At 42.8% G+C, this 27,141-nt stretch overlaps 3 protein-coding genes across 5 annotated transcripts in view; all 3 read left to right on the top strand.

The window, feature by feature from the left end:
• The first annotated feature begins 343 nt into the window (after positions 1–343).
• Positions 344–3,925, top strand: LOC118771324 (cytochrome P450 7A1-like). The gene is made up of 6 exons (XM_036519285.1): positions 344–462; positions 1,223–1,463; positions 2,173–2,783; positions 3,006–3,136; positions 3,283–3,461; positions 3,626–3,925. Exons 1-6 carry the CDS (start codon positions 380–382, stop codon positions 3,923–3,925), a joined length of 1,545 nt encoding a protein of 514 aa, XP_036375178.1. The 5' UTR covers positions 344–379.
• A 6,340-nt stretch (positions 3,926–10,265) lies between these two features.
• LOC118770861 (NACHT, LRR and PYD domains-containing protein 12-like) overlaps positions 10,266–27,141 on the top strand; it is a 29,815-nt gene continuing 12,939 nt past the window's right edge. For 2 of the 3 annotated variants that reach the window (XM_036518610.1, XM_036518608.1), the window contains exon 1: positions 10,266–10,327. The gene's annotated coding sequence lies outside the window, so the exon portion shown is untranslated. Of the gene's footprint in view, positions 10,328–26,890; positions 26,957–27,141 lie in introns of those variants that run through there. The other variant, XM_036518609.1, reaches the window with a different exon arrangement.
• LOC118771512 (NACHT, LRR and PYD domains-containing protein 3-like) lies at positions 15,214–23,919 on the top strand. The gene is made up of 8 exons (XM_036519519.1): positions 15,214–15,232; positions 15,337–16,834; positions 16,871–17,203; positions 21,185–21,358; positions 21,827–22,000; positions 22,324–22,497; positions 23,315–23,482; positions 23,910–23,919. Exons 1-8 carry the CDS (start codon positions 15,214–15,216, stop codon positions 23,917–23,919), a joined length of 2,550 nt encoding a protein of 849 aa, XP_036375412.1.

Raw genomic sequence — 27,141 nt, 5'->3', positions numbered from 1 at the left:
TAGAAACACGCGTCTTCTCTCAAAGCGCGTTCGGTAGGCATTTGTCCGAGCCAAAGCCTAGGACCTTGAAACGGTTTCCCAACCTAACGATGCTGTCGCAGTGCAGTCTATAGTCTCCCCGGCTTTCGTACTCGTGGACTGGGTTCAAGGCCGCTCCAACGACTGTAACCTTTCTGATTTCCTAGAGGCAGCTGGCAGCTGGCTATCTCTTTGAAGGAAAAGGGGGCCGTGTCTTCCTCGGGCTCGTTAATAATTCATGCTGATCTGACAGGGGTCGCGGATCTGGCGTATAAAACCGGGCAATTCTCACTCGATTAGGGTTCTTCTGTAGGAATATCTCCAGGTACGCTCGCTGATCTGTCCGCAGTCCGCAGCAGCGATGGTGCTGAGTGTCGCGCTAATTTGGGGGATCGTGGTCGCGCTCTGTTGCTGCCTGTGGCTCGTGCTCGGCATCCGCAGAAGGTGAGCGGGGATGAAACACATCTGCTGTGTGTCGTAGGCCACTTGACTTTTTCTATTAATTTGGCGGTGTATATTTTTAAGTAAACTTTTCCTGACAAGAAACACATTATTTTTCTCCCCTCTTTTTTTTACCCCAAATGTTGAAGGTCCCTAATTTTCTTCGGGCATGGCTTTGTGTTATATATTGAGAAGGCTCATATGTTGTGTACATTTCATACGTGAGGTATTGGTATATTTTCTATTGTTTTATACTGCACGAGAAGGTTCGTGTCATTTACAGATGTAAATTTAAGCTCTGCTGTGCATCCAGTAAGAATGACAGTTGCAGTGATCTGTGGTGGTTAAAGAACGGGGCTTGCCATCCAGGAGATTGCCAGACGGGGCATTGCTGATATGTATGTCGTATGTAAATAGCTCTTGTATGTAAATAGCCTTTGTTAAGCACCTAATGTGACACGTAAGGAAATGACCAGCTGAAACACGCTGAATCGGAGGTTCTCATCATGGTAGTTTTACAAATCCTGGCTCGCTCTCTCGCGCTCACTCTCTCTCTCGCCAACGAGCGCACAGTCAGACATGCGTCTGTGCGCATCTGCCGTTGTGTAGTATCACAGAAAGCGTGAAACGTCAGATAAAGATTCCGTGGACGTTCAGGACTGTCACGCGGGAGACGTTCTTTACCTTCATCGTTTCCATCTCTCTGTCTCGAGCGCTGGGTCCTCCCTGCAAGCCTTTGAGAGAGTTGTGCTTCTCATTTCAGACAGCCCGGCGAACCTCCGGTGGAAAACGGTCTGATCCCGTACCTCGGCTGTGCCCTGCAGTTCGGCGCAAACCCACTGGAGTTCCTCCGCAGCCGGCAGAAGAAGTACGGCCACATCTTCACCTGCAAGATCGCCGGCCAGTATGTCCATTTCCTCTGCGACCCGTTCTCCTACCACTCGGTCATCCGCCAGGGTCGCCACCTGGACTGGAAGAAATTCCACTTCGCCGCCTCTGTCAAGGTAAGAGACTTTTGCTGTACTGCGGTGTCAGTGTATGCGGGATACGGTTTTCCTGAGTTTAAGCTATAATGTCTCTTATTGAAGCTCTAATCTGTCACATGAAATGAGACGTAAAATTTAATTTAAAGGGAATGCACTTTTATCCTTTTTTATTCTTTTACTGCCCTTTCTATGAATGTTTTCATTGCTTTATTTCTTGCGCAAGTGAATACAATACAAAATACAAATCACATCGCCGCCTCCTTTATATTAAGTATTTACGGTTCCATATACATGCATATCAGAATAACAATACATTTAATTGATACATGTGAATGCAATGCTGAAAATTCCTAGCCACGTCGGTGATTAAAGTGTATCTTTTGTGACCGAGCCAGTTTTACTGAAACTGAAAGAGTCAGATTTTAGTGCGGCGCTCTCTCAAATGTTTCAAATTGAGATTTTTAAAGAAAAAAGTACATTTAGTAATGAGCAATGTTTATTAAAAATACAGCTGTTTTAATATTTTATCCAACTATTGTGTCAAAATAAAAATGGTAATTTTTTTACTTTTCAGAATTGGATAATTTTAAATAAGTTTTATTGGTTTCATAACTCCATTCCCATTCAGAAGTGTGGCATTTCCAGTGTGTAGCCAATGAAACCACGGCGCTGGCTGTGGAACTGTGAGGAATGTGGTACAGTGAGTAAGGAGTATTTTCCACTGCAGGCGTTTGGACATGACAGCATGGACCCCAGCCACGGCCACACCACTGAGAACCTGCACCAGACCTTCCTGAAGACCCTGCAGGGCGACGCCCTGCCCTCCCTGATCGAGAACATGATGGAGAACCTGCAGAACGTTCTCCTGCAGCCCTGCTCCGGCCCGCCCAAAAGCTCAGACTGGGAGGTGGATGGCATTTTCGCCTTCTGCTACAAGGTGATGTTCGAGTCCGGCTACCTGACCCTCTTCGGCAAGGAGCTCAACACCCAGGAGGACCAGAGCCCGGCCAGGCAGGAGGCGCAGAAGGCCCTGGTCCTCAACGCGCTGGAGAACTTCAAGGAGTTCGACAAGATCTTCCCGGCCCTGGTCGCCGGCCTCCCCATCCACGTCTTCAAGAGCGGCCACAGCGCCCGGGAGAACCTGGCCAAGACCATGACAGCGGAGAAGCTGAGCAAAAGGAAGGACATGTCGGACCTGATCTCTCTCCGGATGCTGCTCAATGACACCCTGTCCACCTTCAATGACCTGAGCAAGGCCAGGACCCACGTGGCTCTGCTGTGGGCCTCCCAGGCCAACACGCTCCCCGCCACCTTCTGGACGCTCTTCTACATGATCAGGTACGGAGCCACAAGCAACAGTGCATCTCACTGGGTGAAACTCAGGGAAGGCTGCTGGTTGGCCCAAGTAACAACCCTAAGCACACTTCTGAAACAGATACACAGATATGCCACTGTGTCTAAAGGTCACGAATATCACATTTTGGGCTATGCTGTGTGATGTTCCTGAGGTTCTTCGATCTGGCGAAACGTTTCACGTAATCGCTCGCCTCTCATTCACAGGAGTCCTGAAGCCCTTAAAGCGGCAACCGAGGAGGTGAGGAAGCTTCTGGAGAGCTCTGGTCAGAAACCCGACCCGCATGGTCCACATCTGACGATAACCAGGGAACAGCTGGACAACCTTCCAGTGTTAGGTGAGGACGGCCCTTCTGATGAAAATGAACCACAGGTCGTAGTGAGACTGCATGCCAGTGAGGGATGGTATTGGACCAGTACTGCAAGCAAACGTGTTGTAAAAATTATGTCTCAGCCACTGACCGTGTATCTTCCTACCTTACAGACAGCATCATCAAGGAAGCCATGAGACTGTCGAGCGCATCCCTGAACGTAAGGGTGGCCAAAGAGGACTTCCTGCTGCACCTGGACAACAAGGAGTCCTACCGCATCCGCAAGGATGATGTCATTGCCCTTTACCCCCAGATGCTCCACTTTGACCCAGAAATTTATGAAGACCCTCTGGTAAGTCACCAAAGGTCATGTGGGCCACCCGCCCGCAAGTTTCCCGAAATGATTGCCTTTCTGTGTTAAGGAATGAGAGCGGCCTTAGCTCATGTTGATGCATTTCGGCGGCGCGAAAAAAAGCATGGACCGTCTTCATGAATTTTCACCCTTTTTCTCCACAGACCTACAAATACGACAGATACCTGGACGAGAACGGAGAGGAGAAAACCAGCTTCTACAGAGACGGGCGCAAACTCCGCTACTACTATATGCCATTCGGCTCTGGGGTGACCAAGTGCCCCGGGCGGTTCTTCGCTGTGCACGAGATTAAACAGTTTCTGTGCCTGTTGCTGTCTTACTTCGAGATGGAGCTGCTGGACTCCAGCGTGAAGGTGCCTCCTCTGGATCAGTCTCGGGCGGGCCTAGGAATTCTGCAGCCCACCTACGACGTGGACTTTAGGTACAGGCTGAAAGCTCAGTAGAGAAAAACTCATGTGTGTTCTCGCAGGGGAACGCTGTAAATATTGTATTTTGCCGCCATGTACAGCCGTAATACATGTATATAAACTGAGAGAGTGCTTTAGTGTGACTTTGCTCATGCTGGGCTAAAAATACAACCAAAAAGAGACAGCTGCTGTTGTTTTCCATTGAGACAGTGTTTTTTAAGGTTAAAAGTACTGAAATGACTTGAAGTCTGATGTTTGGGAAAGAAGTTATGCAATAAACCACCCCCCACCCCCCACCCCTGCCTCCCCCACTCCACTCTGAGGTCACCAGTAATATTTGCTGCTTTTTTCTGCTGTGATGGGTGATCTTGGAGCGGTAGAGCGGGGGGTGGGAATCAGAATTAAATCCAGTAAACCTAGTAATTCCTATGACTGTTTCTCATCCTCAGCTGTGTCTTATTAATAGGAATGGTTCAATGAAAACAAAGCAAACATGTACTTAGACACAAAAGTGTTAGCAATCAGTGTTACATGTTGAGTGCTGAAATACTAGTTGTACATTCTACTCATGAACAAACAGATAAGATTTTTTTTTTTGTTTGTTTGTTTCTTGTTCCTCATGACCAATCAATCGGTCAAAGTCAAGATTTGTGAAAGATCTCTGCTTTTCAAAGTGCTGTCTAATGTAATGTGTAATTAAAATTCTGTAAATACCACATGCGTATAGAAGGAAGACTTGTTCATGTATTGGGGGGTTTGATAAATTTTGTTTTGGTATCAAACGTGTGGTAATCTGTGCTTTGTATTGTTTATAGTAACATACTGCGCAAGCAATTGTGCTCAATAAATCAGAACATTTGTAAAAAAAAAAATATATGTTGTAAGTGTTTAAATTGTTTAAACGTCCTCTCTTCTCTTCCCCCACCCGACAACACACAAATACCAGACAATGGAAGCTTCAAATTCTGCATGGCTGCATTTTCAAAAGAAAAAAAAAAAAAAACAGACTGATGCGCAAATTTTTAAAAAGCCTAAAATGTCCCGGCAGCTTTGATTGCAGTAGATGTTGTTTGCTGGTAAAATATTACTGTTTGATTTTCTTTTCCCTAGGATAGATTGCACTGCCTTATCTTAATCTTTGGCGTGAGTTTGCCAGTGCTACAGATAAGAGCAGTTCATTACAGTTCACCTGCTCTATCACTGCAGTGAGCGTGTGTGTCACTACATTTTACTGTACAATTTATCCCTGATTGGGGGGAATACAGAATACTACCAGAGAATTACAGTACTCTATTTTCATTTCATTTTCATTTTCTCTGCCTTCTTCTCCGAAATCATGCCTGTTTGCCTGCAGTCGTCCAACTCCCCCCCAGCCCCCCCCCCCAGAAGCCCTTTTCAAATGGTTGTCATTGCTTCCTCTCCAGAGTAGATTAAGTAATCCTGAACACACACGGTTGGGGTTCGCCGCACTCAGCGTCCATTGTCCCACAGCAAACGGTCAGAGTACAGCTAAAAGCAGGAGAAGACTGTTTTCCCCTGGGTCAGCACCAGGATGAAATACAGAAGGGTGCAACTGCAATCCACAGGGGTGCACGAAAACTCATAAATACGATGTAGACATCAGGATATAAGGAGACAACTGAGGGTGCACTGAGGTCCATCTGGCACCCCCCCCCCCCCCCCCCCCAAAATGGCGCCACACCTGGTGCTTTCAGGTTGAGAATCTTCCAGAGCTCTGCAGAGGGCTTGACTCCTCAGTCCTTCAGCCATGTCTCTCAGCTGAGTTACAGGGAACAGGCTGCAGACAGGGTACTTTCAGGGGGAGACGCCAGCAGAAAGTTCCAGTAAACTCAGACTGCGCTTTGGGCACCTCTCCACCGACAGACTGGGCATGGACTACACCGATTGCTCTGTGTAGTCACGTGCATTCTTACAGACCTTCTGATACAGTGCCCTGAGATGATACAGGTGAACTGGAGTGAAATAATGTAATTCCGTGGTTGGAAAAAAAAATACAAATGAGCTTTGCAGTGTTGTTTTAGAGAGGCTGTTATGTGGTAACGGAAGCAGAGATGTGTGCATATACCATTTATAGGGTTAAATGACTAATGTGCATTTGCCTGACGACCACCACTTACAGTATAGTGCGTGAATCACATACATTCCATTGCATACTACAGTTAACTTAGGAAATTTTTTCAAGGAGTTTTTCAAGGAGCTACAGTTCAGAGGCTCGACCACTGACAGTAACAGCACTGCACATAGTGCAGTACATCAGCCAAACTGGTGTTTTAGTCAAGCTCCAAATTAAGAGTTGCATTTGAGATCAAAAGCTATTTTGAAACAACCACAGCTGGCATAATTTAATTTTAGACCGTTTAGACCGTTGTCCTCATTGCCACATCGTACATTACGTTATTGCTGTCTCCGAATTGCCGACACACGGTTGCAAAAAAAAAGAAGAAGAAGAATATTTCGCCCTCGAGGTTCCTCCCGCTGTATCCAGACTGCACTAACGACATGGACTTTGAATAGAAACATTGTCATTATTTGCTGTAGGAGACAGTTTGATATGGGCGAAACCGCAAACAAGCGCCAGAGATATCTACAGGGGGGGGGAGGTTACCAGAAACAGGGGTTATCCTCGGACAGAGGAGATGTTACCACGGGTGATCTGCGAATTGATACGGTATCTTTCAATGCTTTATTTATCAATGAGATAGGACTCGTGTCCGCCCTCTGCTAATTACGGGTGTAACGACGGTAGGTATTCGCCCTGAAATCTGCTTCTGTTGGGCAATTCGATAGATAAGTGTACAGCGTGACACCAAAACGCGCAATATTTTTAATATTAGCATTGGACACTGTTTTGTCTGAAATTGAAGTGTTGCAAACAAATGTTTCGGCGATTTACTACCTTGTCTGGCCAATTTGGTTATGCTGCTTCTAATATTGTTGACTGCTTATTTGGCTTTTTGCTTGTGTTGTACTCTGCCTGTCTCACTTGTAAGCCGCTTTGGATAAAAGCGTCTGCCAGATGAATAAATGTCAATGTAAACGTGCCTGCGTTGCAGGTACCCCACTGTTTGACACGCTGAGGACAACGCGCCGTCGTTCAAAGTGCATCTTCTGACGTGGTGGCGTGGATTCCACAGCGCTCACGAAGCATCGACTCGTTTGAAACGTCACACTGAAATGGAATTTCGAATTTAAAACGCAGTTTCACATTGATAAATTTTCTCTTGTCCTTTGTGTCGTCAATCTACGTGTAGGACCCGGGTGGCACCCTGGAGCATATTTCAAAGGCTGTGACATCTGACACACTGTCACTTATTGTACTGAGAAGTTCCCTTAGAATAAAAAACAAACATGCATTCAAAGCAGTAATTAGAAACGTACACTTTATTATTAAGGTAGGTGTGAAAGAGTGGGAATGTCTCACGGTTCCATAATCGCTGTATTCTTAAGAAATTGAGTATAACTTTAGTTGAATACAAAAAGCTCCAGCCACAGGTACTGGGAACTTTATCACAAGCATATAATACAAACATTTAAAACTGACTTTTAAAATAATCCCAACCCTTCTAAATTAACCCAAAATACAATGTAAGCAAACCTACAAATGCATCAAATGAAAGATCATTAAGTAAATAATGTTTGGTCACAAAACGTGGCTAATTTCTCTAATAGTTTGGGAGGCGGTTTAATTAACGCTTAAACGCCGTGTTTTTCTTAAGACGCTGCCCCACACAGATAATCATTCAACGGTAATTAGAATAACATGTGATGGTGCAAGAAAATGGATTCAGATGTTGGTATTCATAAGCATAGGAATGTCCTTATCAAGTATGCATTGCAACATTGCTCTTAAAAGGGTGAAACGACAGATCTCTCAGTACCTTTGTAGCCACTGGTCAGGAAACTGCCATGTGATGGTGTAATGGGGTCTTTTCGAAGACACGTACACAGGGCCTTTTGGACACATTGATGGGGGTTCTCATGACAGAAATGCAACACCACACAACCAAAGACAATGTTAACAGACCATTGGGCAGCTGCTCACCGGAATGCTGGTGTTAGGACCAGTCCAGTCAGTGACTGCACAGAGCAAAAGCAATTGAAATGTCCCAATTTCCTGTCCGTCCACCGGGTGTTCCGGACCACCGCAGCCAGACACAAGTGCTTTATGATGTTTAGCACACCTGAAACTCCATCCCCCAGCCCCCCCCCCCCCTCCCCCCCACATCACCTCCTTAAGCATGACTGTTCTTTCCAGTCATTCCACAGTATTCACCCCCACCCCACCCCCACTCCACCCCCCGACCCAGACAAAATGACAGGCCACTCTTGGGATGGTTTTATTGGCGGCTGCGTCCGGTGGGAAATGTCCAGTCCACAAAGGGAAGAAAGGAAAGGACGATTGCCCCTGGGCGTGAGGTTATGACCCGTCGTTGCGCTGCACACTGTGATCTGGCTGACCACGTTCCTGTGGACAGGACACATGTCCACCCCCCTCCCACCCCTGGCTCACAGTGTTCCCCCACCCCATTGGAAGCTCAGAGACCCACACCTTTGATGTCCTTGGTCCAGAGATGTTTACAGAATATCATGCATACCGATGTATAATGAAAGACGTCATAGATTGACAATTGATCAATGTATGCTTTGCGGGTTTTTGATTGTTCGTTGTACTAATGTGCATCAAATGCATTTCTTAATAATTTCATCTGCATAATGTAAACTATCTTGCAAAAAACTAAGGCTTGTTTTTTTTTTTTTTTTTTTGTAAAAAAAGAGGTTGCAGTTTCTTTCCAAGCCTGTGACAGAAACAGTTCACTCTTACCCCTTAGTGACCAGGATGTCGGGTGCTGTAGCAAACTCACCCACCAAACCGCACAAATGTTAAAACATTTGCTGAAATCCACAAGTAAGCTTTTTGTTCCTCTCATTGTCTTTGGATCACATCAGGGTTGCGTGTAAGTATTAGCATGACGCTGACAAAGTAATCAGGCATCAGAATGGAGATCTGATCCACCAGCATTAGAACAGCAGTGAAGTAGACCTTGATTAGTTTGACCAGTTATCACTATGCCACGCTTCGACCCTTCTGAAAAACTTGAAGATGAAGCTTAAAGGCTATTCACTGGTAAGGTATACATCAAGCCTCCTGAAAAAGACTCCCGAAAAGACTCTCACTGGAACCTCTCCAGAAATGTGTACCAGGATTTAGGATTTAGACAGGAGATGTCGGGAGGTTAGGAGACCCGTCTCATCTGGTTATTGCTGAGCCAATCAGAGATGAAAGGGACCATTTGGTCTTGAACACGAGGAGCTGGTAGAAGCAGACCATACAACAACAAATTGTGGCATTCAGCTCCACAAAGCTCTCATCTTACCTTAGCCTTGTTTTGTTTAAGAGAGAGAGAGAAACATATGGACTAATGGCAGGAGGTAAGACTTGGTGGCCTTGATTGAAACCCTCACATGAAAACCAGTCATTTGACTTGATGTGATCTAGACATTATTCCAGTAATAATCCTGCCTCTGAAATGGGAGGTGGGACGGGGAAAGCATCCCATTTGCAAATCCAGGAGTGTCTGCTATTCAAATGTATATTGTGATAAAAAAACTAGCCTGACTTTAGCTTGCTGCTGCCATCTTTTGGTCAACGTGCAGAATAGGAACAATACTTGCTCTCATTTGATAATTACACCATATTTATTTCTGAAACTACTTCGCCAAACTATGCACACAGGAGCAAACTCAGACTGAGCAAAAATAAACAAATAAACAAAATACTCTGCAAAAATGCTTTACGTACATTTGTCCATCTTTTCCATTATTGTAATTTGTGTGAGCTGTGCGTGGCTGATTGGAAAACTCCGTGCACCTGTGAACAGCACGGGAGGCTAAAGCACCACCACACGGGACACGGGGAAAAACTGCTGTCGAGAATGAGCAGCTATACTGAATGAATAGAAGAGTCACGCTGCGAGGTTTGTATAAAGACATCCAGCCTTGCGTAGCTCGTACTGTTCTCCACCTTCGCGTTTGCTCTTCGTGCCGTGATTTATACACACTACTTGGGGTGCAAGCTAGACACCTTCATCTGCTCAGGAGCGCGTCTGGAATCAAGATGTTATGGTGTGATTCACCCAACTGAAGGGACATCCAGTCTTTATTTTTGTTTTCTTCTTATATTCGCCTTGTCTTTGTGTTCTTATTATTTGGGGGAAGGAGTTTTTTATTGAACCGTAAATACTTTCCTAAATAAGCACATTTTTGGGTGATCATCAAACGCCACCTGCTGGTTCTGGACTGATAAAGTGTAAATAGAGGCACTGTGATCTCAGACGGTTTTTTTCTGTTGAGAAAAATAAAAGTGAAAGTAAAAGTGAAGCGTTTTGCATAGGCTTTGTCCGTTTGACGGCAGAAAAGGTAAGAACATTTGGAAAAAGTCTCCTTCGGAAACCGCAAAAACTGTTAAATAATAGCTGGTCATCTTACCTATTGCTTCAGCACAACCGCGAGTCTTCTCTGACGTCCAAATGGACCTAGGCTTACGACACGTCATTTACTGTGGAAGGTGTTTACTGTATGTGCGACTCGAGTAAAGTTACCCATGTAAGTTAGGCCTTCCTAATATGAGGAACCACAAACCCGATTAGAAAAAGAATAAGGCTATACTTAAATTCCGAACAACGAAAAGGATTTCAATAAAGTTTACTAATATTGCAGGATGAGTTACGTTTGCTGGCTGTAAGTGTAAACCCTGATAAACATTATTATTATTATTATTATTAATAAAAACATAGTAAAGCAAAGGGCGTTTTTGATGTTGACGCTTTAATAACCAGCAAATAATAACGTTTAATGAAAGGAACATTAGTATTATAGTTCAAAATATGTCGCTTTGGACGAAGCTGTACAACAAAACACACAATTCATTTCTGTTGTGCCACATTCGTCTAACAAGCAGGAACAAGGAAAGACTAAAACGACGGGCGTAAACAGAACCCCAGCAGGCCGCTTCCGCTTTTGTCTTAAATTATGCTATTCCCCGGCTAATGGAAAAACTAACGTACAAGAGACATCAAATCCAGTTCAATTTATTAAATTCAAACTGTTTAGGAATATGTTTTATCTTAGAATAGGAATAAAAACGTGTATAAAGTACGATCTTTTCTTTGACATTGTTTTGATTAGTTATTGTAACGTCAATTGTTGCCTACGCTTGTAGTTGTAGACCATGGCGTCGAGACCCACAATTTTTAATTTCATTGATCCCTGACTAGAGAATAAATAACTTTTATTTTTTGTAACTGGCTCTTTATTTCGAGCAAAACTTGTACCGTCTACAGACCAAAAAATTACAGCGTGGAGAGATGTTCACTGTACTGATGTAGAGTTGTACAGATGACGCAGTTGCAAAAAAAGGCATACAAAATGGTGCCACCTAGTGGTAAAAGGTGATACACAGGATAATATGACCAAAGGATACGACAATAATACCGTTTTCTCTAACAACCCCGAGTACATGAACAATGAAGAGACTTAAATGTCACAGATAAAATCCCCGACGCCTTACGGTCCCATACTTATACGGACTAAATTCCACGGTAATAAAAGACAAACGCTAGTCTCTTTCCTTCTCTGTGACAGACCTGCTGACCATAGACAGCCCTCCTGAAACCCTCTCCTCTGACCCAGCTAAGGCCCCTGAGCCAGCAGAGAGTGAGCAGACACAAGATTGTCCAGTAAGGTGCAGCGAAGGAGAGTTCGACCCTGATTCAAGGTAAGGTCACAATGAATAACGTGTAAGTGAATCAAAGATGCTGACGAGACACATATTTAATCTCACTAAGTATGTAGCATACTATACTTGTAAGCATTTTTAAATTAATCTGAAGGCCAGGAAGTAAAAACATTTAATGCAAAAATGGCACTGAAGAAGCTGAAGTTTCGTTACTGACGCTATTTTCACTCTGCTGAGTCCAGGGTCCAGCGAGCAGAATCTCCAACGTTCAGCTGCATCTCAGTGAAGAGTGACCGCTCCATGGAACAGCCATTCCAGCTCAGCGAAGGAGATAGAACTGAGGATCCAAAGTGAGCTCACTGACTGTAATACAGAGGGGTGAATTAGGAATGTTTAAACATGTACAATGAGCTCACTAAGCATTCAATCTCTACACACTGATGTTAGCCGGTGTCCACTGTTACGGGTACGCCACGGGACGTAAAGGGTGCACGGAAGTAGGGGTTATGGGTCACGTGACGTCAGGGTCACGGGTGCACGAAGGTGTGCACCTCAGGTAATTTAAATGTCTATGGCGGCAAGCACAGTCGTCGGGGAATTAGAGTGAGTACCAGCGTGGTATATTGTGCGAATATAGTTGTTTTCTCACTTAGTGTTTAACTGCAACTCTGTGTATAAAGTTCGTGAGACGGTGGTGCATTTTTGTCATGTTTATTTTCTAGTTTTGTTTTGTTGTTTTGGGTAGGACGGTGGAGCCGGTCCGACAGTCTATTGCAGACTGGTCCCCACCGTTTTATTTCATTCTGTTGCGCACTGATCTCCAGAACTCCTCTTTTCTCTGCTAAACATTACCTTCTTCCCTCTCTCAAACCACTATTTATAAAACTCCTGTACACTGCTGTCTCTCCAACCATCTTTTCTCTGACCCGTATAAATACTGTTCAGCCAGTCAAAACTACGAGGCACTCGCCGCTGCGTTGTCTGCCCGGCTGGACCAAATGGAAGAGCGAGTACTTGTTGTACTTTTATGTGCGGAGTATTTATCCTGCCAACTGCCCTGTGACTGCCTGTAGTCACTTTTGGTAGGAGTCTTGCCGTAACATCCACAGAAACAGAGACAAAAACAAACTAGATCCAGATGTTGGTCAAGTTAAATATCTTTGAGCACTGGACATCATTGCTCCAGGTTGCGTGCTCCATTTTCATCCAGACTGCATTTCACAGCGGGAAATTATTGGGGGAATGTAATTTTATTTCTGACAGAAACAGTTTACAAGAGCTGTTGTTCCTGCTACTAACACGGTTTTCCCTCTGCTGTATCCAGGGTCCAGCGAGCAGAATCTCCAGCGTTCAGCTGCCTCTCGATGCAGAGTGACCGCTCCATGGAACAGCCAGTCCAGTTCAGCAAAGGAGATTTCATTGTTGATCAAAAGTGAGCTCACTGACTGTAATGTACTAGATAGAGATGCTGGTTAAGTTAAGTTTCTGCTTGTAGGTGGTACTTTCAGTAGTCATGTATGCTCATGCACAGACTACATTTAACAGTGGGGAAATTACAGGGGAATTTAATATGATTCAGAAACTGTTTATCGGAAGATCTTGTGTATTAACTGTGTGACTCTTGGGGGGGTTTATAGGTGAAATGTGGTGGTAATGAATTAGATTTTTGTAATTTCAGGGAAATCTGGTATAAAATAAATGCAATGCAAGGAATGAAATAACTCATTTCTAATACAGTATGAAAGCAAGGAAGTAAAACTATTCTTTAAATTCAAATTCTCTTGTGCCACTGAGTTACAGTAGCTAAAGATGATATTTTGTTAATGTGACCAACATCATTTTCTCTATGCTGTATCCAGGGTCCAGCGATCAGAATCTCCAGCATGGAGCTGCCTCTCAATGAAGAGTGACCGCTCCATGGAGCAGCCATTCCAGTTCAGCGAAGGAGATAGAACTGAGGATCCAAAGTGAGAAAACTGACTGTAATGCAGAGGAATGAATTAGGAATGTTTAATACATGCACAATGAGCACACTAAGCATTCAGTCTGCTAGATACAGTGAAGATGGTGAAGTTAAAGATCTTTGAGTACTGGAAGTCTTAGCTCCAGGTAACATGCTGTTTTTTTTCATTCAGACTGCACTTTCTAGAGGGTAATTGAAGAATAGTAATGCTGATAGGACCGTTCAAATCACTGTGGAGAGTCTGGTTAGAACTCCGGTGCTGTAGAAGAGGGATTCCAATCATCAGGCCTTGTTACAATAAAGGGTTCCTTTATTTATGCTTGCTGATCAAGGCTTGAGGTAGTGACATTGGTAGCATAGAGACTCGAGGTATTGAGATTTGTGGTTTGGTTTACATTGACGCACAAATCCCAGTGTAACTAGACTAATGATTACTACACTGCGTTATTTAAACTCTTTAACTAAACTCTTAATGAACTCGTGGCTCCCCGTGCTGTTCGCGAACTTGTTTTCTTCAGTTCTTTCGCAAGACTCTGGAGGCACGCCTTCTGCTGGCCAGTGATTGGCTTCTCAGCTCCCACAGTCTTAAAGGAACAGCCGGCCTTTTTAACAGTGATTAATGGGGGAATATAATTTAGTTCTGTCAGAAACAGTTTACAGGAACTGTTGTTACTGTTACTAACACAGTTTTCTCTGTGATGTATCCAGGGACCAGAATATCTTATGTATTAAATGTGGGACTCTTAGGGGTTTTATAGGTAAAATATGGTTGTAATTAATTAGAATTCTGTAATTCCAAGGAAAACTGGTGCAAAGTAAATACAATGCAAGGAATGAAATATCTCATCTCTAGTACAATATGAAAGCAAGGAAGTAAAACTATTATTTAAATTTAAATTCTGTTGTGCCACTGAGTTACATTAGCTAAAGATGATGTTAGTCACATCAACTAACAAAACCTCATTTTCTCTCTGCTGTGTCCAGGGTCCAGCGAGCGGAATCTCCAACACTCAGCTGCCTCTCAGTGCAGAGTGACCATTCCATGGAGCAGCCATTCCAGTTCAGCGGTGGGTTCATTGATGGGCTTAGTGAAAGCCTGGCGTCTAACAACATCCATACAACAGAAGTAAGTGTGATTCATAAAGGTGACGTCTCCCACCTTATGTAGCTGGCCTCTTTCTTTTCACATTTAAAGAATTTAAAGAATAGCTACTGAAACTGCAAATGAACCAAAACATGACTGTTCTAGAGTTTATTTTGAAATCTGCATATAATATCTGAGCATTCAGAAGATTTTGAAAGTAGACGAGGGAGGAATGCGGTCTTAAAAAACTTGACTGTTTGGACCATCTGTTTTCTGACCGTATGATTTTCTGACTGTTGTCTAATCTTTATTCCTTGGCAGTGTGTGGATTACAAACAGGACATAAGTGAGTAAGATCTTTTCTGTAAAAATCTCATGCCACACTAGATATGTGGCCACAGTCAGTGTAGACTGTAATGATATATCCATTCATTCAATGTTTGTCACACGTGTATTCCTCTGTGTTAATCTATTCTCTTGCACTGCTTTTCTTTTCCTGAAAGTTTTCATCCTTCATACGAATGGTTCACAATGGAGGAAGTACAGTTACTGCACTCCAGCAGTGAATGAAAGTTCATTTATTTAGTGTTGTACACTTTCTGTAAGCACCGTGTGTTTTATTGAAAATGTCATTCTTCTTGTAGATAAACAGTTGCAAACAGCACAAGAGGCTGTTAAAGCCAAGATGAAGACAAGGTTCCAGATCATATCTGAAGTGATTGCAAAGCAAGGAAAGCCAACCCTCCTCAACAGTATTTACACAGAGCTCTACATCACAGAGGGGGAGGGTGAGGGGGTCAATACCGAACACGAGGTGAAACAGATTGAGACAGCATCCAGGACACAGACCACACACGACACTGCGATCAACTGCAATGACATCTTTAAACCCTTACCTGGACAAGAAAAACGCATCAAAATTGTGCTGACAAAGGGGATCGCTGGCATTGGAAAAACAGTCTCTGTGCAGAAGTTCATTCTGGACTGGGCAGAAGGGAAAGCCAATCAGGATGTTCACTTCATCTTTGCTCTTCCTTTTCGGGAGTTGAATTTGCTGAAGATGAAACAATTCAGTCTAATGGAGCTTATTCACTATTATCACCCAGAGCTGGACAAGGTCGAAAGCATTGAACAAGATGAAATCAAAGTTCTGTTTATTTTTGATGGTCTGGATGAGTGTCGACTTCCTCTAGATTTCCAGAACAATGAGCGCTGGTGTGATATAACTGAGTCAACATCAGTGGACGTGTTGCTGACCAACCTCATTAAGGGGAATCTGCTTCCCTCTGCACTCCTCTGGATCACCACCCGACCAGCAGCAGCCAATCAGATCCCTCCTGAGTGCGTACACCAGGTAACAGAGGTGCGAGGGTTTAATGATACACAGAAGGAGGAGTACTTCAGGAAAAAAGTCAGTGATGAGAAAGTGGCCGACAGAATTATCTCACACATTAAGTCATCCAGGAGTCTCTACATCATGTGTCACATTCCAGTCTTCTGTTGGATTTCTGCTACTGTTCTGGAGGCAATGTTAAATGAAGAAGACAGTGGAGAAATCCCCAAAACTCTGACTGAAATGTACACACACTTCCTGCTGCTTCAGACTAATGTAAAGAATCAAAAGTATCAGATGAGAAAAAAAAAAGCCCCACAAGGTTTGCTGAAGTCGGACAGAGAGATGATAATGAAACTGGGGGAGCTGGCTTTCCAACACCTGGAGGATGGCAATCTCATATTCTATGAAGTAGATCTGAGGAAGGTTGGCATAGATGTCAGTGCAGCTTCTGTGTACTCTGGGTTGTGCACAGAAATATTTAAAGAGGAGTCATTTTCAGAGATGTACCGAGGCAGAGTGTTCAGTTTCATACACCTGAGCATCCAGGAGTACCTGGCTGCTCTGTATGTGTTCGTCTCCTACAGAACCAGCAAGACAAATCTGCTTGACCAAAGCCCCACTGAGATGGCAAACAGGCGCTCTGAGGAAACCTCTTTATTCAACCTGCACAAGATGGCAGTGGATCAGGCATCACAGAGTCAGAGTGGGCACCTAGACCTTTTCCTCCGATTCCTGCTTGGCCTCTCTCTGGACTCCAATCAGACTCTCTTACAAGGCCTGACACAGACAGGAATCATCACAATGAGGTCTCTCTTGCATAGCCTACTGTCCCAACCACAAAGCACCTCAGAGAGCACCAAGAAAACGCTCCATTACATTAAGGAAAAGATCAAGGAGGATCTCCCCCCAGAGAGGACCATAAATCTTTTCCACTGTCTGAATGAACTGAATGACCATACTCTAGTGAAGGAAATCCAGGGATTTCTAAGCTCAGGAGGTATTGAAAGAAGAGAACTCACACCTACACAGCTTTCGGCTCTGGTCTTTGTGTTGCTGAAGTCAGAAGAGGACCTGGATGAGTTTGACTTCAGAAAGTACAGCAGATCAGAGGAAGGGCTGTTTCGTATGCTGCCAGTGGTAAAATTCTCCAGAAGAGCTCTAAGTATTTCGACAGAGTAAGTCCTTCCAGAGAATGACCAATGACAAACCAGTGTCTCACACATTGTCAATGTTAGTAATATTAAGTTCAACAAAATATGACTTCATTTAGGCCTTCATTTCATTGAATTTTGTAGGACTACTCAGTTCTCCTTAGCTAAGCTGTTAAGAATTTAATAAATGGCTTGTGTACAAGTTGTAAATAATCAAATAAATCATCTCAAATAAACATGTAATCCCTTAAATAGAGAATTTTATTTTTTATGGGGTTACCTTACTGCAGTCAGTTACATCACATTACATTATTGGCATTTGGCAAACGCTCTTTTCTAGACCTAACATAGGTTACAATTTTTTAACATGTTATTCATTTATACAGCTGGATATTTACTGAGGCAAATCTGGATTACGTACCTTGCCCAAGGGTACAACAGCAGTGGCCCAGTGGGGAAAATCCCAGATATCCGTTCAGCTCTGTCGCCAGACTAAGAGCCCTGCATCAGCCAATCCCTGCATTTCAGCAATTCATAGCAGCAATGACTTAATTAACTTCTTTGACAGCAAAATCATAAAGATATGAGAGACAATTCAAAAACCTTTTTATACTTCTGCCTCCAGCCTGTCCTGTCCAGTCTCAGATAATGTAGAGATGTCCACAAGGCCAGCCACATGCCTAGACTCTTTCAAACCCATTGAATTAAGCGAGTTCTCCTCCCTAATTAATTAATCTAAAAATGCCGCCTGCCTGTTAGACCACATTACGACAAGATGTTTAAAACAGATGCTACCTGAAATTGGCACACCATTGTTAAATCTTATCAATGCCTCCCTAATATCTGGACATGTACCTGAGTCCTTCAAATAAACAGTCATCAAGCCTATTCTGAAGAAGCTCAATCTAGACCTGAATGACCTGTCGAACTACAGGCCCATCTTGAATCTCTCATTCCAAATCTTTGAAAAAGTGTAACAAAGCAATGTTGCTCCTTTTTACAGACCAATAACATTCTGGAAGTCTTTTGGTGTGGGTTTAGACTGCATCACAGCACAGAAACCGCTCTCCTAAAAGTGCTTAATGACCTACTCCTCTCCTCTGACAATAGCTGTATCTCCCTACTTGTGCTCCTAGACCTAAGTGCAGCTTTCGATACTATCGATCATCTTATTCTCTTAGACTGATTTGAAAACCTGATTGGCATACACTACTGGTCAAAAGTTTTAGAACACCTCCATTTTTCCAGTTTATTGAAATTTAAGCACTTCAGGTCCAGTGAATGACCTGAAATGGAACAAAAGGAGGCGGTAAACTGCCAAAGGTTAAAAAAAGTTTAAACTACCAAAAACTGAAAAATAATGTCAATTTCTCTTTTCGGGGAACAAGTAATGGGTTAACAACTTACAGCTTTTCTGCAGCAATGGAAGTAAATGAAGCCTTCAAAGTTGATGCAAACAATTCCTACAGGTGTCCCGACTTTTGTTGATTACTTCTTTATACATGTTGCCTCTTCGCAATATCATCTGTAAACATGGCATTAATTTCTACGCAGATGATACCCAGTTATACATATTGGCCAAACCTAAGGTCTCCTTGAAAATGTCAAACATGGAAGCTATAAAGACATGGATGGCCCAAAATTTCCTCCCTCTAAATTGGAGGAAACAGAAATATTGGTTTTTGGCTTTCGGCAGAAAACTATATTACAATTTACAATTACAATTTGGCATTTCGCAGATGCTTTTAAACCAAAGCGACTTACAATTAGTGTATCAAATAGGTTTAGCTGACTTCCTCATAGAAGATCACAGTAGGAATGCAAATTATTTACAGTACCATGCTCCTGTATATCCTGCAACAATAAAACAGAAATCTGCAAACAAAACCTGCAACATAGAGACAGGGTTAGTACAGAGGATTTTTTTTATATAGAAACCTAACAGAAAGGTTGCACAATAGGGGACAGGTGGATTCTGAAAAGGTGGGTTTTTAGGCTCCTGTGGAAGATGGTGAGTGATTCTGCAGTTCTGATTGGCTGAGGAAGGTCATTCCACCACCGCAGAACAAGGGCAGAAAAAAGACGTGGCCAAGTGGAACGGCTGCCAGGTTCCCAAAGTGAGGGGACCACCAGCTGCCCAGAGGAGGTTGAGCGGAGAGATCTAGTTGGAGTGTATGGAGTGATCAGAGACTGAAGGTAGGACGGGGCAGAGCCTCTTGTGGCCTGGTAAGCCAGTACCAGTGTCTTAAACTGGTTGCGGGCTGCTACCGGAAGCCAGTAAAGTGCAGTGAGTAGCGGAGTGACATGAGAATGTTTTGGGAGGTTGAACATCAGGCATGCAGCAGCATTCTGAACCAGCTGAAGTGGCCTGATAGCACAGGCCAGTAAGCTGTTGCAGTAGTCAAGGCAGGAGATGACTATTGCTTGAACTAGGAGCTGGGTTGCTTGTTGGCTAAGGAAAGAGTGGATCCTCCTGATGTTGTAGAGAGAGAATTTGCAGGACCGGGTGACCGCCACGATGTGGCTTGAGAAGGTTAACTGGTCGTCCAGGGTCACACCCAGGTTTTTGGCTGACCTGGAGGGGGCCACCACAGAACCCTCAATGGTGATTGGAGTGTCGATCGTTGGGGAGTTCTTATTACATTATATTACATTAAATCTTGATGGTGTCTTGGTGACCTCAAGTGCAACCATCAAAGACCTTGGTGTCACTGGTGTCCCTTTTGAAACACTTATAAAAACACCTCCAGGACTGCTTTCTTTCATTTGAGGAATATAGCCAAAATCAGGAAATTTTTGTCAGTACACAACACTGAAAAGTTATTCCATGCTTTTGTTACATCCAAATTGGACTACTGCAATGCCCTCTTTTCAGGATCTGCATGTGCCTCCTGAAAACCCCTTCTGTTGGTTTACAAATGCAGCTGCTGAAAATTGAATAGAACCAGCAAACTTTGGGTTATGAGTCCTGCTCCTGGTTCATTGTAAAGATAACCAACTTAAATAAAGGAACTTTATTTAAGGATAACTTTATTTAGGATAACTTCGATATCTGAGTTTGTGCAGGGTATCTAGCCAAAAATGCTGTTATGTAGAACAATTTTATGCATTTTGCATTGAAAAGTGCACCAGTTTAATTGTTTTCTTGCAAAAATTCTGAGGCGAGCTGAATGTAATCCTCTGATACACTCACCCAGAGCCAGCCTATTTTTCATAAAGGCATGGGTGCTACACCTTTGATAACATCTGTGCAACTGTGGGCTCTCAGTCACTGGCTAATTACATGGCTGGGGTTGAACCCGGGACCATAGAGCTTAGCTTGCACCCAGAGAGAGCAAATTTCAGGAGCCTCCTCCCCCAGTTTTAGTGATTTAGATAATGGTTTAGATGCAGATTGTATTGTACCTCACTTGTAAGTCGCTTTGGATAAAAGTGTCTGCCAAAAGAATAAATGTAAATGTAAATGCAATACAAACCTCCTCCAGGAGAAATCAGTTTTCTTTGCTGACTCATAATTAGCCAGCTGCAGCCCAAATGGATTGTATTTGGCATCATTAGAAGTGGCTGTATTCTGTGTTCTCTGTGCATGGTAAATTTTCAAGTCTGGTAATTAAGTAAAATGGTATCGGACTATTTACAATAATCACATATAATGTGTATATAAAACATATAAATTATGAAGTGTAATTGAAGCAGTTGCACTGATGACATAAAAAGAGGTATAATACAAGAGTTATAGTGGGATTTCAGTGTAAGACCCATCACAGCAAAGGATTATGGTATATTTACACTCAGCATCTAATCATGATCAGAATGTCTGTACGAAGATTATGTGATCGGACTGAAGGACTAGGGTCAGCTCACCTGCTAAAGGGATATCAGTGGTTTCCATAGTCGTATTTAATAGTCCTCATCTCTCTTCAGCCAAGTCAGTGTGTGTTAATATTTATCGACAGGCGCGTTTCTTTTGTAAAATGGAATGAAATGTTTTGCATCCTTATTCAGGTTGCAAGACTGTAACCTCACAGAGAATTGCTGTGATACGCTGGCCTCAGCTCTCAGCTCAAACCCCTCTCACCTGAGAAAGCTGTACCTGAGTTTTAATGACCTGAAGGATTCAGGAGTGGAGCTGCTCTGTGCTGGACTGAGGAATCCACACTGCAGATTGGAGATCCTGGGGTCAGTACTTTTGCAGTATAGGGGAAATGTGTTTAAATAGCTGAGTGGTTAGCATGTTTGCATGGGAACTTTTACATGCTACAGTTTTAAAAAATGAATTTTGCTATAACTTTAATATTTGAAAGGTACCCAAGAATTTTAAATATATTTTATATTTTTTCAGTGGGGCTGCTACTCTACGGTGAACTAGATTAGGTATGCAGTGAATGGTACTGTAATTAGACCTGATGTTGTACCCTATCTGAGCTAGTAGTTTATTCAGAATGAAAGCAGTCCATCTTATCATTAATCCCCGATGACACATGCCCCCTCTATAGTATCATGTAGAATGTCCAGAGTAATAACATGGAATGTCTTTAGTTTAAAATAATTAAAAGCTTTATGATAATAGGTTATTTAAATTTCTTTGGATAAATCCAGTAATTTTAGCAATAAATAGTAGTTGCATTTTTATCCCTTTTTATTCAGGTTGCAATGGTGTAAACTCACAGAGAATTGCTGTGATGCGCTGGCCTCAGCTCTCAGCTCAAACCCCTCTCACCTGAGAAAGCTGTACCTGAGTGACAATGAGCTGCAGGATTCAGGAGTGGAGCTGCTCTCTGCTGGACTGAGGAATCCACACTGCAGACTGGAGACCCTGGGGTCAGTACAGAACGTGTGTTTCTAATATCATTGAAACTGGGGACATGATTTGTGGAGTGTAGGGTTGAGATTATATATATATATATATATATATGTTGATATGATTGATACAGATTTTTATGAGATGTTATTGCACATCCACCATTACATAAATGACACACGTAAATATGAATGATTTGGAAAAATATCTAATAAAACTGTGGTGGCTAGTCATTTCATCTTAAATGTCCTAATCATCTCTTTTTCAAACTTCATTAAATTAGTCATTATCCTGATCATAAATACTTTCAACATCCCTCTTCCTCCAACCACTTCTTTTTAAGGCTTTGGAGATGTAAACTCACAGAGAAATGCTGTGATGCGCTGGCTTCAGCTCTCAGCTCAAACCCCTCTCACCTGAGAAAGCTGCACCTGAGTAACAATGACCTGCAGGATTCAGGAGTGGAGCTGCTCTCTGCTGGACTGAGGAATCCACACTGTAAACTGGAGATACTGAGGTCAGTGCAGAGATTCTTTATGTTATAATTTACTCTGGGCACCAGAATCCACCTGTTTAATGAATGCACCAGGTTCTCTTGTCCACAAGGTAAAATTTATAGGTGAGGTTGAAAGAAAGTACATAATCAGGAATATTAACTCTACCAAAATCAAGACTTATTTTGCCAGTTTTAACGCAAAGCAGTTCACAGCTCAACTATAGCATGATAATTGTCAGGATGGATAGGGCCTTTACATGGTTCTCAGTTTATACAACCATATGCTTTACCCAGAAAGTGAGTGGTTTTAAAAGGCTGAAAAATTTCAGCACAAATACAGGGCTTGTGTATGATATTGTTTTTAGTAAATTGGACAACACTTCACATAATGGCCAGTTTTAGTACATTTATCCCACTTATGAAAACCAAATATGTGTCATTGGCAAAAGCACATGGTGTCGCAATCACAATGTAACAGTACTTAATGGTGCAGTTCAGCCATTAAGACTGCTTAGTAAATCTGGTCATTAAATCCCGTGCATGTTTTACTGCACACATTATTCTTTAGTGAATCTTGCTTTCATTATCCCCACATATTTGGGGGAGTCAATTCACCTGTGACTGATAAATGAAAGGTTTAATGGTGATGAAGACTTTCCTGATTATCAGTTTGTGAAAAGGTCGCTGTTGAAAAACTAGTTTATGAATGAAAGCATGCCTTTGCATATTTAAGATTATGTTTGAGGATGTAAGTTAAGAGGTCTGCTGCCTATAGAGGCAGCAAAGCTAACTGTAGCCTGAGCTTGGACAGTGAACAGCTCTCGTCTCCTTTCTACAGTCTGTGGATGTGTGGCGTCACAGAGACAGGCTGTGCTCACCTGGCCTCGGCTGTGTGTTCAAACCCCTCACACCTGAGAGAGCTGAATCTCAGAGCAAATGACTTGCAGGGTTGTAAAGAGAAGCTCTTCTCTGCCATACAAAATGATCCACGATGCAACTTGAAGGTGTAAGTAGAGTATCTGATTTCAGTTTGTATTTCTCTAACGATCTCTAATACACAGATGATGGTTTGTGATCCGGAAACAGGTGAGGTACAGTTCTTACCATTTAGACTGATGGTTTCTCTCAACCTGTTCCATCCTTGATGAATACACAGTCAGCACATGGCAGTGCTGGCCGATGGGCCTCACATAAAAACACACTAGAGGAAAAGTACATAATTTGTATAAAACATATTGAAAAATGAATGTATGAATGGGTTAAAAGGTTCATTCTGAGAGTCCCCAGGTCAGTCCTGTTTGTCTGTAATGAAGCACATTAGAGGATGTCACATCAATGTGTGGGGCTCTCCCATTCTCACGGTGCTCTGGGTTTCCACACTGCACTTCATAGACAGGCTGTGTCTCTAACTCTGTTTCTCTGTGCTCTTACAGGTTGGTGTGACATCGAAGGAGCTGCAGATAAACCAGTCAGCAGAAATGTAAGTTAGACATGATTCCTGTTTAATACAGTCATCTCATATTCAGGTTTTCCACAGGTAGACTTAAAAATAAAGTGGAAAATGAAGAATGGATTATATTATTATCCTTGTCAGTACAATAAGTACAGTACAGTATGTGCTTTCAATACCTCATACTGTACTGGCCCGTTCACACTACAAGGACTTTGAGGGCTGTGACCAGTTTAAACCTGTAAATTCTCAGATCACAGCATCAGTTGGAAACCTCCACTCAGTATACATCAAACTGGTGGCAGGCTGTCCTCCCAAAAATCTGGTTTGAGGTGGGTTTAAGAGGCTGGTTGAACTGTAAAATAAAGTTTCTTCCGACAAGTTAAATATATACTTTAATATATACAGAAGACCTGGCAGTAGTACTAAAATAAATGAAACCGTTGAAGATTGATTCACGAAGAGATGCTGATGATGGCAGGTGGCCAGTTAAGAATGAAAAATCAATAATGAGGATGATGATGATGTGGCCATCGAACTAGTGTGTCTCTGACTCTCTCCTGCAGTAATCTCCCTCTCCTCTGCAGATTTCTGTCAGCTCACACTGGAGCTCCACGCAGCACAGAGAGGTTTCACCCACCCTTTAGGGATCGCCAGTTGCACACTGTGACGGAGTGCTGTCACTACAGTTGAGTATGCGCTCTGACTGCCATACCAACGAGCCTGGCTGTTTGGCGTCGCGGTCAAAGTTGCATGGTTGGTACCCTGTAGACCCAGGTTCAAGGCCGGGTGGGGTGACTGCTCTCGCCCTTCGCTACACACACGTTGGCTTGTCTCACAGCGATAACCTCTGCGTTTGCACGGGAGTGCAAGTCGAGGCAAATGCAATCCTCAGACACACACACAGCCATTGCAACTATATTACACACTCCAAATCCCAGAATGCACTAAAGTAAAGTAGGAGCTAATTGGATGATAGGCACAACTCTGCTGACATCATCTAAGTGTAATGATGGCCAGACCGTCAAAGGACTGAGGGACAACCATGTGCTTTTGTTCTTTTACTCCTTGAGTAGAAGACAAAACAAACACATAAATGTCTTCAGATCCCCTGGGGTCTGTAATACCGCAGTATCTCATGCAGTCAGCCTACCGCTTCTGCTGGAGTACGGCAACAACACGAGGACAAAAATAAACGCAGACCTGCAGTACGCCACAACTCCAAAGGAGGCTCCAGGAAAACTAATACCGCCTAGGGCTGCTTAAATATGGCGAAACTCTCATCACAAACTACAATTTTAACTCTGTTACATAGGCAATGTCCAAACATATAAATATCATGTAAACATCCGTGTAAAAATAATTTCCACATGCTTCATAATATACCAGTACAGTTTTACTTTTTTCCCTGCTGTTTTTAATGTCTAATCAGTTTTAAAATACTGGTGAGATGTCATTCAGAGATCAAAAGATCACATATGTATTGTAAAGGATTTCTGTGTCTATTACATATTGAAGCGACTTTGTATATACTGCATATATTGAATTTTGTTTGATTTTCCTTTGTGAAAAAGGCCACACATGTCATCTTGACCATAACGGTGTCAGCTAAGCAAAAATAAATAAATAAATAATAAACCATACTTTTTGTGTGCTGGAGTGTTGTGGGTTCAGATCCATTACATTACATTATTGTCATTTATTGTCATCATATTGTCTTATCCAGAGTGACTTACATAGGATAGAATTTTACATATTAACCATGCATGCAGACAGATATTTTCTTGAACCTTTCCGGAAATGTGTACCAGGATTTAGGATTTAGACAGGAGATGTCGGGAGGCTAGGAGACCCGTCTCATCTGGTTATTGCTGAGCCAATCAGAGATGAAAGGGACCATTTGGTCTTGAACACGGGGAGCTGGCAGAATAGAAGTAGACCATACAACAACAAACTGTGGCATTCAGCTTCACAAAGCTCTCATCTTACCTTAGCCTTGTTTTGTTTAAGAGAGAGAGAGAAACATATGGACTAATGGCAGGAGGTAAGACTTGGTGGACCTGATTGAAACCCTCACATGAAAACCAGTCATTGACTTGATGTGATCTAGACATTATTCCAGTAATAATCCTGCCTCTGAAATGGGAGGTGGGACGGGAAAAGCATCCCATTTGCAAATCCAGGAGTGTCTGCTATTCTATGTATATTGTGATAAAAAACTAGCCTGACTTTAGCTTGCTGCTGCCATCTTTTGGTCAACGTGCAGAATAGGAACAATACTTGCTCTCATTTGATAATTACACCATATTTATTTCTGAAACTACTTCGCCAAACTATGCACACAGGAGCAAACTCAGACTGACCAAAAATAAACAAACAAAACACTCAGCAAAAACGCTTTACGTACATTTGTCCATCTTTTCTATCATTCTAACGTGTGTGAGCTGTGCGAGACTGATTGGAAAACTCCGTGCACCTGTGAACAGCACGGGAGGCTAAAGCACCACCACACGGGACACGGGGAAAAACTGCTGTCGAGAATGAGCAGCTATACTGAATGAATAGAAGAGTCACGCTGCGAGGTTTGTATAAAGACATCCAGCCTTGCGTAGCTCGTACTGTTCTCCACCTTCGCGTTTGCTCTTCGTGCCGTGATTTATACACACTACTTGGGGTGCAAGCTAGACACCTTCATCTGCTCAGGAGCGCGTCTGGAATCAAGATGTTATGGTGTGATTCACCCAACTGAAGGGACATCCAGTCTTTATTTTTTTTTTTCTTCTTATATTCGCCTTGTTTTTGTGTTCTTATTATTTGGGGGAAGGAGTTTTTTTATTGAACCGTAAATACTTTCCTAAATAAGCACATTTTTTGGGTGATCATCAAACGCCACCTGCTGGTTCTGGACTGATAAAGTGTAAATAGAGGCACTGTGATCTCAGACGTTTTTTTTTTCCTGTTGAGAAAAATAAAAGTGAAAGTAAAAGTGAAGCGTTTTGCATAGGTTGCGTCCGTTTGACGGCAGAAAAGGTAAGAACATTTGGAAAAAGTATCCTTCGGAAACAGCAAAAACTGTTAAATAATAGCTGGTTTGTCATCTTACCTATTGCTTCGGTACAACCGCGAGTCTTCTCTGACGTCCAAAGGGACCTAGGCTTACGACACGTCATGTACTGTATGTGCGACTCGAGTAAAGTTTATCCACGTAAGTTAGG

The sequence above is a fragment of the Megalops cyprinoides genome, chromosome 24, assembly GCF_013368585.1.
Source record: "Megalops cyprinoides isolate fMegCyp1 chromosome 24, fMegCyp1.pri, whole genome shotgun sequence".
Classification (NCBI taxonomy): Eukaryota; Metazoa; Chordata; class Actinopteri; order Elopiformes; family Megalopidae; genus Megalops; species Megalops cyprinoides.
Note: the sequence above shows the minus strand (reverse complement) of the source record. Positions and strands in the feature narration are given on the sequence as shown.